This window comes from Eulemur rufifrons, chromosome 6, assembly GCF_041146395.1.
Source record: "Eulemur rufifrons isolate Redbay chromosome 6, OSU_ERuf_1, whole genome shotgun sequence".
Lineage (NCBI taxonomy): Eukaryota > Metazoa > Chordata > Mammalia > Primates > Lemuridae > Eulemur > Eulemur rufifrons.
The window spans coordinates 93,787,450-93,798,918 of NC_090988.1; the positions used below are offsets into that span (position 1 = coordinate 93,787,450).

Here is an 11,469-nt window from a genome sequence, read left to right on the forward strand (position 1 = left end):
TCGTTCCCCCATTAGAGCTGGTTTCTAGGAATCTGAGAGTCTGCTTAAGTGGTAATTATCACCTTACAAAGTCTGAGCATTTCCTAAGTCATTGGCTGATGTTCTTTCCTGTGCCTGGAGTAACTCTTACTCTCCACCTCCGTGAGTTTGAATCCGACTCATTTCTCCAGGCCCAGCTTGGATTGCATCAGAGTCTGAGATTTTCCTGGTATCCTCTTACTTGTCCTCTAAAACATCTGGATTTCAGGGGCTACTCTGTACATCTCCTGGTGTGGGGAAGAGAAGAGACAAGAGAGGCAGCAGACCCAAGCTTGAATCCTGGCTTAGTAGCTGAATGACCTTGGGGAAGATATTTCAACCTCTTGAGATTTTATTTTCCATCTGGAAAATGGAGATTAAAACCGTACCTACATTATAGGATGTTGTTACTATTATTGTTCATATTGGTAATCTCCTTTGTATTATGGCTATAATTTTCTCCCTTCATCTTTATGGAGCCTATAGGATTGACGTTCCCAAAGTGCGGACCTCGGGCTCTTTCTTCAGGTCCCCAAGAGTCACACGGTGGTGCTCGATCACCGATGGAGGACGCAAGTCCGGATCCCATGTTCACTTTCCCAACCCTGAGTTAAAAGGCTTCAGTGGGACCTTGCATTTTAAGGGGTTATTTTGGGCTTACAGGGGTTTCTTAGCACATTTGTTCCCTTTTTGATGACTGTATTTGAGAATAATCTAGTAACTCTTTGCATTTATTTCCATGGGGCTTCAAAAATATTTCTCAAGAGACTATCCTTTATTCTCTTTTGCACTCATACTTTGAAGCACGTGTTTTTATTTTATTAAACACATGGAAGAAAAAGGCTCAGAGAGAATGGAATAATTCACCCAAGGTCTGAAGCAAGTGAGAGCCAGAGTAGAGATGGGGAGCCTGGTTTCAGAGAGTAGTCACTGAGTATGAGCTGTCCCTTTAAACAAGTACAGCTTGAACGGGTATGTCCCTAAATAGCTCAGCAGAGGATCCCTGTCTTCCTGAAAAGATGGGGATGTCCTGGAGAGCTTTGGTCCCAGCTGTGCAGCAGCACATTTTGCACGTTGCTTCTGGCCTGTGCACGCCTTCCTTCTGTTCACCCCCTCTTTTTTTTGCAAGCCAGGGAATCAGTTTTGTATCACTGCATCCAGAACCCCCTCTTCCTGCTAACGGTGCCACTGAGGGGCATTGGAAAGCCTGGGGCTTTAGACAGATGAGCAACAAGTCCTTTAACCTTGCCATTCCTCTGTTCCCTTCTCTGTAAAAGGGGGCTAATAATTCCTTCCCGGCCAATGTCAGAAGGTGAGGCCTAAATGAAACAAGAGATGTAAACTCTATTGTGAGATTTAAAATGCTATAAGGGCCGGGGACAGTGGCTCATGCTTGTAATCCTAGCACTCTGGGAGACCGAGGCAGGAGGATCACTCGAGCTCAGGAATTCAAGACCAGCCTTTCTATTTCTTTACTAAAAATAGAAAGAAATTAGCTGGACAACTAAAAATATGTATAGAAAAAATTAGCCTGGCATGATGGCCCATGCCTGTAGTCCCAGCTACTGGGGAGCCTGAGGCAGGAGGATTGCTTGAGCCCAGGAGTTTGAGGTTGCTGTGAGCTAGGCTGACGCCACGGCACTCTAGCCCGGGGAACAGAGCCAGACTCTGTCTCAAAAAATAAATAAATAAATAAATAAAATAAAATGCTATAATTAATGACATCATTCCCTCCTCTAGTTACTTATACAGAAGTTACCTTCCATCCTTCTTAGCCAATTATAACTATTCTTCAAGGACCATTTTCTCAATGGCATCCTCATTTATTCCAGCCCATAGTTCCTGGTTCCTCTTTTCATAGCAGTGGCTTCCAAACCTGTATAAGCATTAGCCTCTCTACAGAAATCATAAAAGTACTAATAATAGTTGGAAACACCACATACTAAATCCTTCCTATGGATTATCTCATTTAATTCTCCCAAGAACCCAGGGAGACAGAGACTGTTGTTTTCCTTGTTCTATATGGAAACTGAAACTCAGAGAGGTTGATTAATTTGTCTGAGGTCACACAGCAGGTAGACAGCAGAGCTGAGACTCTCTTCTAGACAGTTTGACTTCACAGTTCACACTCTGAACCACTACACTCTGTAGTCTCGCCATTCTGATTCAGTGAGCCTGATGTGGGGCCCGGCCAGCTTTATTTTTAACAAGCTCCCTGGGCGATTTTGATGTTCTACAATTGGGCAATTGCTGCTCTCAAGTGTTTGCACTCTGTTCCACCCCTTGGCACTTAGTGGTTAAGTAATGGTTCCCCTTGCGTGCTCCCTGCCCTAATGAGCTGGTCTCCTCTAGGCAGGGGCTCCTCTTACATGTCCCTCAGCATGGAGCATGGGACTATTTGTGGAATTTACCTCCTGTTAATTTGGAGAAAGCAGAAATCACCAAGGCCGCTGGGCTGGGAGGCAAACTAAGATCTGTTACTGATTTGTGTGCATTCCCCCTCCCCCAGCCTCTTATCTCTGGTACCCTTTGGGATGGGGTGGGGAAGTTATTACCAAAACTGTTTCCCAATCTGGCTCTTCTGGCCTTGTCTCTTCAGGATGGAAGTTTGCAGTGTCCAACCTGTAAGACCATTTATGGGGTGAAGACAGGCACCCAGCCCCCGGGGAAGATGGAGTACCACCTCATCCCCCATTCTTTGCCTGGCCACCCAGACTGCAAAACCATCCGGATTATCTACAGCATCCCGCCTGGCATTCAGGTGAGCTCACCCTTAGCTGTTGGTTTTTATTGCTTTAGATGTTTGCAGATACAATGTTTTACTATGAAAATCTCCTTCCCACCCTTGTCCCCATCTGCCCAGCCTCACCCTCACCACCCACCCTCCCCCTGCACCACCATTGTTCTTACTCTCTTATGTGTCCTTCCGGGGTTCTTTGTGCATATGGAACAGATTGCATCCACCCCTCCTATTTCTGCACAAAGGGTGACATTTTAGGCACATTGTTCTGCACTCTGCATTTTTCAATTAACAATATGGTCTACAGGTCTTTCCATGCCAGTACAGAGAGAGCTTCCTTATTCTTATGTCTACGTAACAATCCATTGTATAAATGTCCCACAGTTTATATTCAGTAGTCACCATTTGATGGGCATATGGATTGCTTCCAGTCTTTTGCTACAACAAATAATGGTATAATGAATAACTTGGACACATGTGACTGTATCTGTAGAATAATTTTCTAGAAGTGGAATTTCTTTGTCAAATGGTGTTTGCATTTGTAATTTGATAGCCGTGCTTGGCTTTGATTTTTGTGGGCATTTCTTTCCTCTTTCGATTCTTTGAAAGACACCCCTAAGGAAAAATCTGAACAATATTCCTGACAGTAAATACAAATGCGGCCCTTCCTTCACACACCAAAGCTTTTTCCAAATGTTCCAGGGTGCTTACTGAGTTGATTTTTTAGCGAATATTTATTAGTTCACCCTCTTTTCCTTTCTCTTATTTGTCTTCTTCCATCTTGTCTTTTATTTAAAAAACATTTGACTGTGGATTGTGGTCCAGGCAGGGTCTAGGTGCCGGAGGAACCATGAGCCAAACAGACTCAGTCTTTGTTGCCTGAAGCACCCATTCTTGTGGGGTCAGGAAGGCAATAAAGTAAACAAGTAAATAAATGAGGTACTAAGTAGCAATAAGTGATGTGTAGGAAATAACACAGGAAGCTGTGATAGCCTGTAAAAGAATTGAATAAAACACGGTTCTTCCAGGATGGACTCACCAACCAGTCCGGAAAGATGAATAAGCATCACTAATAAGAGCCATGAGCCGCAGACAAAGTGGAAATAAAAGGCTGTCAAAGTCAGATGGACCTGGGTTCCAATTCCTGGCTGAGTCTTTATTAGCTGGTGACTTTGGACAGCCGCTTGACTGTCCAAGCTTGGTTTCTTCACCTGTGCAGCCGGGGACCTGGCATGCAGAGGTTTTATGAGGACAGGAGACAACATTCGCCTGTGCGTATCGGGGCGCTGGGCACAGTACCAAGGCCCTCGGTACCCGGTTGCCGTCATTTGAGGATCCGGTTTATGGTGAGGAGGAGGGCTTGTGTCTGTCTGTCTGGGAGGGTCTGAGGAGACTTTCTGGTGTGGGGCACTTCCTAGTTGAGTCTGGAAAGACACGAAGATATGGAGACGAGCATGTTTAGGTGGGGGACGTACGGAGTCGTAGAGAAGAGAAAGTGGAGCATTGGAGGGCAAGAAGGAAGGATTTACTTTGGGGCCTGAGACTTGCAGAGGAGGTGGAGGGGAGGAGCAAGAAGGAGAGTTAGAGGACGAGGCGGTGAGGGAGGTTGCAGCCAGGTCCCAAAAGGCCTTGAACGCCAGGGCGGGGGGCATGGGCTTTCCTCATCGGGCTGCAGGGAGCCCCTGACGGTTGCTGGGTGTGCAACTGGGATTATGCTTTGGGACGGCCAGTCTGGCAGGAGAGTGGGGGATGGCCAGAGGAAAGGCGACCGATTAGGTGACCCTTGCAGAAGTTCAGGCTCCAGTACCCGGGTCCGGAACAAGGGACCGGCCAGAGTAAGGCGAGTGAGATGTGGCTGGGTGTGGGGTCAGGTGAGACTTCTGGAGTGATTCTGAGGCAGCCAGTCAGGGTGAGAGGGACATAAATGAAAAGGTGGATGTCAAGAAACAGCCGATGGCCTTGGCGGGAAGTAGAAGGGACAGAAGTGGGCAAAGATCAGGGTGGGGCAGCCATTCCCTCCAGGATTAAAGAGCGGAGAGCCTGCACTAGGGCACAGAGGAGGCCACAGGACGCCTTGACTGATGCCTCAGCTCCTCCGAGAAAACCCAAGCTCGTGTCAGGGAAATACAGCTTTCCACGGTTAGCACAGCCCCTCCCCAGACTCACCCCTGAGGGGCATCGGCAGGACGCACAGTGCCACGTCCCCGTCAAGACACCGGGGACCACGCGGGCACGGGCCTCCGTGGAGAGTCGAGCCCTGCAAGCCCCACCTTCGCTGCAGAGCGCTGTTCCCCGGGGAGAAGCTCTGGGCTGGGCCGAGGCAGAGTCGCCACTGCTCCCCTTAGTGAGAGCGGGAGGGCCCAGCCTGGCTGGGTCGGTGCCAGGCAGACGTCTGAGTTGGCCACCCAAGCGGCCGTCCCAGGCAGCCCAGGAACAGTCAGAGCAGTGGTTAGAATCGGCCTTTTGGCCAGGCAGCCTGACATAGCCGTGGCCATGGGAGTGTTGTAAGTTTGTACTGATTTCCTATGAATATGAACTTTGTAACTATCAGATCCTGCATCTCCCGGAAGACATTGTTGCTTCTTTCGGCTCATAGTGACCTTTCCTTTCTCCAAGACCCCATTGCACTCACTGTGCCAAATTGCAGGTGCTCTTGAACTGTGCTATTAGAAAAAGTTAAAACTGCAGAATTCTTCATCATTTTGGGAATCATTGTACATACTAAGAGAAAAAGAAAAATCTGTGTTTTCCCTGCAGTTTTGTCATTCTTTCATTCGCTCATTCACTCACTCATTCATTTGCTCAGCCAGGACATACGTACTTACGGTCTGCGTGAGAGCTCGTGCCAAGAGCTGCAAGAAATTACCACTATTATGTGGGTTGCATCTAGGAGGGATTTTTTTAACAGGGTTCCATCCCCGAGAGGGTTAGGGATGCTCAGATATTACAGACAAACATTTTTATGGTGGGGAGGGGAATTTGCACATTGTCACTGGGAGAAAATGCATTGTTTTTCATGAGCTTCTCAAAGGGGCCTATGGACACATTCTGGGCTCAGATTAGGAAAACTATTCTTGCTCAGTTCTGCTGCTTTCTCACCCCGTGGCCTGATACTGCTTGCTTAATCGGGTACTGGGTGACAAGAGTTGAACTGTTGTTAGATGTTTAGTCCTGAATATCCCGATCCATATTATTAAACAAGAAAACAAACAAAACCCCACGAGGACAAAGGAGAAAATCCACAAGAATCATTCAGAAAATTCTGATTGTATGGCCCCTACCTTAGAGGCACTTTTGTTGTTCTGAGTAGTTAAGAGGTTTAAAAAAAGCAAAATAAAAAGGCCACAGTATGCTTCAGGAAACCTGGGCTAAGTTTCAGTAAAGCCACTCATGTTATGGAAGCTATTTAACTTCTCTGCACTGCGGTTTTCCTCTTTGTAACACAATCGATGATGACGATGACGGACGATGATATTAAACACGTACTGAGCTCTTACTATGCACTGGGCATCGTGCTCACTTACCATTCATAGCAGTCCCTCGAAGTAAGTATTTTACATCGTTCCTGTTGAAGAGATGGGGAACAAAAGCCCCAAGAGAGGACTCAGCTAATACAGCGGAGGGTGGGAGGGTGGGGAGTGGAGAGGTAGCAGCTCTGGGTCCAAATCCGGATCTGAGGACGTCCAGGCACATGTGTCAAACTACTGCTCACACTACTTTTGGGTCTGTTCTCTGTCTAGGCTCTATGGTGGTTATTGTCATTATTGTTTAAATTAGTCACAGCCTGTACCCTCTTCTCATCAGAAATATTTTGAAAAATACCCTTTGCTTTCTTTTCTGCTTTCAGGGGCCAGAACACCCGAATCCTGGGAAGAGTTTCAGCGCCCGTGGCTTCCCACGACACTGCTACCTTCCAGACAGTGAGAAAGGGAGAAAAGTAAGAGCAGAGGTTTCAGTGTGGAACTAGGTTTCCATGTAGAACCGGGGAATTGACTTCTGCGTTAGGGACAAAGTTTTGCTTCCTAAACTGCACAGGCCAAAGAGAACTAGGTCTCTTTTAACTCTAGATGTACATAGTAATGAAGTCTTGTTTATCAACCATAGGTAAGGGTGGATATGATTAGAATTTGTTTTTGCAGGTGGGTGGGGATGGAGCTCTTGGGTTTTTTCCTCTCCAAGGTATTATTGGCAATAATTCATCTATTTTAGGATCTTGTGTCTAGAGCTCTGCTGCTTAAAGGATGGTCCTGGGACCAGCACGAGGGGAAACACCTAGGAGCTTGATGGAAATGCACTACTAGAGCCTACTTAATTTTAATAAGATCCCTAGCTTATCTGACAATAAGCTTGAGAAGCACTGCTCTGTGGCAGGGATCTTAATGTAGGAGATTATTTTCTTTTTTATGTACTTTTGTATTATTTGACTTTTTTCCCAAAAGGGCAGAGGGAACAATCTTTGGATTTCTGGATTGCTCGTGATTCATGACCAGTCTTCAGTGGTTCTATGAACTCTAAAATTAGAACTAAAAAATGTATGCTTGTTTCTCTGTGGATAAGGCCAGAAAATCATTGGGTTTCCCAAATCTTTCCTGATCTCAGAAGGAATAAGAATCTGTCTAAGGGGAGTGCTAGAGGAAATATTGGCCAAAGTGTGTTTTAGTCATCTTTCTCTCCAAATGTCAGCAGCTTACTTTGACACGTATTTATCTGTCATGCACTTTGCATGTCGGTGTCTGTGGCTGTTGTGTTGCTGTGGGTCAATGTCGTCTGTCCGGGCTGCTATAACACAGTGCCGTAGAGTAGACTGAGTGGCTTACAAACAGCAGAAATGTATTGCTCACAGTTTTGGAGGCTGTAAGTCTAAGATCAAGGTGCTGGCAGATTCCGTGTCTGGTGAGGCTTGCTACCTGGTTCATAGACAGAGCCTTCTTGCTGTGTCTTCACATGATAGAAGAGGAAAGGGGTCTCTCTCTGGGGCCTCTTTTATAAGGGCACTAATCCCATTCATGAGGGCTCCACCCTCATGACCTAGTCACCTCTCAAAGGCCCCACCTCCTAATACCATCCCCTTGGGGGTGAGGATTTCAATGTATACATTTTGGGGGCACACAAACATTCAGACCATTCTTCTCCTTGTGCTCTCCCACTCTGGAACCCAGGTGGAAGGAACAGGCCTTCTGTGGTCCCTGCCCTTCCTGTGGAAGGTGGCAGAGGACCAAGAAAGAATCCAAGCGGAACTGTGTAATCCCGTTTAGAGGTCCTGGAAGCCTGGTACTTCCACTGGCATTTCACAGGCCCCAAGAAGTCATAGGCAAGCCAGGTGAGGGTTGTGGTAGTGACCTGCCTACAGGGAGGCACCTCAGGTGTCAGGGCAAAGGGTGTGGATACGGTCGCTTCCTACAGGGAGGAAGCAGGTAGTTTGGAACAATGCTAGGATCAACCACATCCTGAAGACATGCCAGCGCAGCGTCCCCAGATTAGGAGCCAGGACCAGCCCAATACCTGTTTGCTCAGGCACCCTGCATCTATAGCCCAAGTGTTGGCTAAATGTTGTCACTGTGAAGTCCTGCTGCTAAAACTGGAATCCTGTTGCCAAGAGCTGCACTTCTTCCGGGCCTCCCTATTTATGTCAGTGATACACTCAGAATCTGGAAGACCCAGATTAGTCCAGTTAACCTTCCTGGACTCTCACTCGTATCCCTGCATCCACTCAGCTCATTCCCCCCTGCACTTCCTGCCTTCCAACCACATGGCTCCTTTTCTAGTCCTGCTACCACCAACCTAGTTAATGCTTCTTTATCTTTTACCTGCCACCAGGTTAGTCGTCCCAAAGCACAGTCTTTAGGAGATCTAGCACCTTCATTTAAGAGAAATTGAGTGAACAAACAACAAAAAATTATTTTGATGGCTTTGCCTTTCTTCTTCACAAAGCACAGTTTTGTCTACTTGACATATAAAACCCGCTACAGTGTAGGTTTAAACCTTCTCCCCTCCCTAGTTCCCCATCCTTGTCCTTTTCATCTGCTGTTGTAGGACCCTAACCTCAGGCTTCATTGCAGAGGGAGGTATAGTAAGAGCACAGGCTTTGGAGCCAGACCAGCCTGAGTTCAAGTCCTCGTTTTGCCATTTACTGGCAGTGGAAACTGGCATAAAGCTTCATATCTTTAAGTCTCAGGTTCCTGATCTACAAAACAGTGGTGATGTGATGATTTCTATCTGTGTGGACAGGATGTTGGAGGAATAAAACAAAAGTACCATTTGTAAAATGCCAGTGCAGTGGCAACTATTGTTGTAATTATCCATGCCTTGGGCTTGCATTTGTTTATTGTATCTACACATCCTTCTCTATTAAAATACCTCAAATCCCCCTCTTCCTTCGAGACTCAGCTCAGAAGCAGCCTCCTTCATGAAATCTGTACTGATCCCCATCTAGGAGTCAACAGAGTAAAGATTCAGACCACGGGCTGTAGGAGTTGGGCAGTCCTGAATTCAAACCGCACCCTTGCCACCAGCCACTTACTAGCTATAAGACCAAGGCTTTATCTTTTGAGCTTCTGTTCCTTTGTCTGCAAAAATGGGATAATACAAGTATAGTTCTGTGTCACTTTTGATGAGGATACGTTCTGAGAAATGCATCATTAGGCAATGCCATTGCGCGAGCACTTACACAAACCTAGGTGGTATATCCTACTATGCACCTAGGCTATACGGTATGGCCTATTGCTCCCAGGCTACAAACCTATACAGCATGCTACTGTACTGAATACCGTAGGCAGTGGTAGCACAATGGTAAACATTTGTGTATCTAAACAGAGAAAGTTTCCATAAAAATAGGGTATAAGAAATGGTACACCTGCATAGGGCGGTTACCATGAATGGAGCTTACAGGACGGGAAGTTGCTCTGGGTGAGAAAGCGTGTGAGTGGTGAGCAAATGTGAAGGCCTCAGGCATCACTGTGCACTACCGGAGACTTTATACACACCGTGCACTTAGGCTACACTAAATTTATATAAAAATACTTTTCTTCCTTCAATAATAAATTAACCTTAGTTCACGGTAACTTTTACACTTCATAAACTTTTTAATTTTTTTAACTTTTTGACTCTTTTGTCTAACTCTAACACAGCTGAAAACACACGTTGTGCAGCTGTACAAAACTATTTTCTTCTTTATATCCTTAATCTATAAGATTTTGTTAATATTTAATTTTTTTTTTTTTTTTTTTACTTTTTAAACTTTTTTGTTAAAAACTAACACATAAACGCACACATTAGCCGAGGCCTACACAGGGCCAGGATCTTCAACATCACTGTCTTCCACCTCCACATCTTGTCCCACTGGAAGGTCTTCAGGGGCAATAACACACATAGAGAGCTGTGGTCTCCTGTGATAACAATATCTTCCTCTAGAACACCTTCGCAAAGACCTGCCTGAGGCTGTTTTACAGTTAAGTGTTTTATTGTTTGCTTGTTTCTTTGTAAGTAGAAGGAGTACACTCTGATGTATGTTGTGGTAAATATTAGACAATAGGAATTTTTAGCTCCATTGTAATCTCATGCGACCACCATCATATAAGCAGTCTGGCGTTGACTGCAACGCCCTTATACGGCGGCACATGGCTGAACATGTCTCATAAGCATTATAGCACCCAATGCCTGGCACTTAGTAAGTAAACACTCAGGAAGTGGCAGCTCATATTTTTGATGTCTGCTGTTGTTATTACTGCTGTTGTTGTGGTGTCCCCACCCCCACCCCATGCCATGTTTATAGTAGTTCAATCCAAGACATTTTTATCAGATGCCTTCTTCACGCTGGATGCTGCTCTGACCAAGGCCTAGAACAGGGCAGTAGGCATTAGTCTTGCTCAACAAAGATTTTTTTTTTCTTAAATTTAGCTAAAGTAGAACATTTTGCAAGCCTCAACTTGTTCGTGGGGTCTCAGTTTCCTTACCTGGATGAAGTCAAAGTGCTTCACGATGTCATTGGAGGATCGTTCCACAATGTTAGCTTTGGGTAAATAAACACCACATTGAGGTGTTGGTGGGCAGAGTTTCCTAAGTTCTCAAATAATAAGCACCTTCAATTCCTTGTTCCTATCTTTTAAAACACATCTATTATGTGGGTAGCTAACATTTATTGAGTAGTGTGTTCTAGGCACTAGTATGAAAACGTTTTTCATGTAGTGCCCCAAGACGTTCACAACCTTTAGAGGCTGTGGTACATTTGCCATTGCCATTTTATAAATAAGCTCAAAGAGGTGCTACAACTTATCCACGGTCACATAGTCATTCGGTGACAGAACCAGGACTCGACCTGTAGCTCCCTCACTCCAAATCTCCTTCTCTTCCACTGGGCTTCTTGGGGCATCCTGATGCAGGGAGGGGTGGGACCCTGCAGAGGACTCGCTGCCACCCACGGGACAGTCTGTGACCAGCCCTGAATGTCTGCCTCGGGTCTCTGGCCTTTCTTCCCCCAGGTTCTGAAGCTGCTGCTCGTGGCCTGGGATCGCCGCCTCATCTTTGCCATCGGTACCTCCAGCACCACGGGCGAGTCAGACACCGTCATCTGGAATGAGGTCCACCACAAGACGGAGTTTGGCTCTAACCTCACTGGCCACGGCTACCCAGATGCCAATTACCTGGATAACGTGCTCGCTGAACTGGCTGCCCAGGGCATTTCTGAGGACAGCACTGCCCAGGAGAAGGACTGA

General features: G+C 46.1%; 1 protein-coding gene across 1 annotated transcript in view; it reads left to right on the forward strand.

The window, feature by feature from the left end:
• Window positions 1–11,469, forward strand: part of DTX4 (deltex E3 ubiquitin ligase 4) — a 31,033-nt gene extending 19,564 nt beyond the window's left edge. Inside the window, exons 7-9 of the mRNA XM_069470055.1 lie at window positions 2,618–2,779; window positions 6,606–6,695; window positions 11,236–11,469. Of these exons, the coding sequence (XP_069326156.1) occupies window positions 2,618–2,779; window positions 6,606–6,695; window positions 11,236–11,469 (486 nt within the window). The remainder of the gene's footprint in view (window positions 1–2,617; window positions 2,780–6,605; window positions 6,696–11,235) is intronic.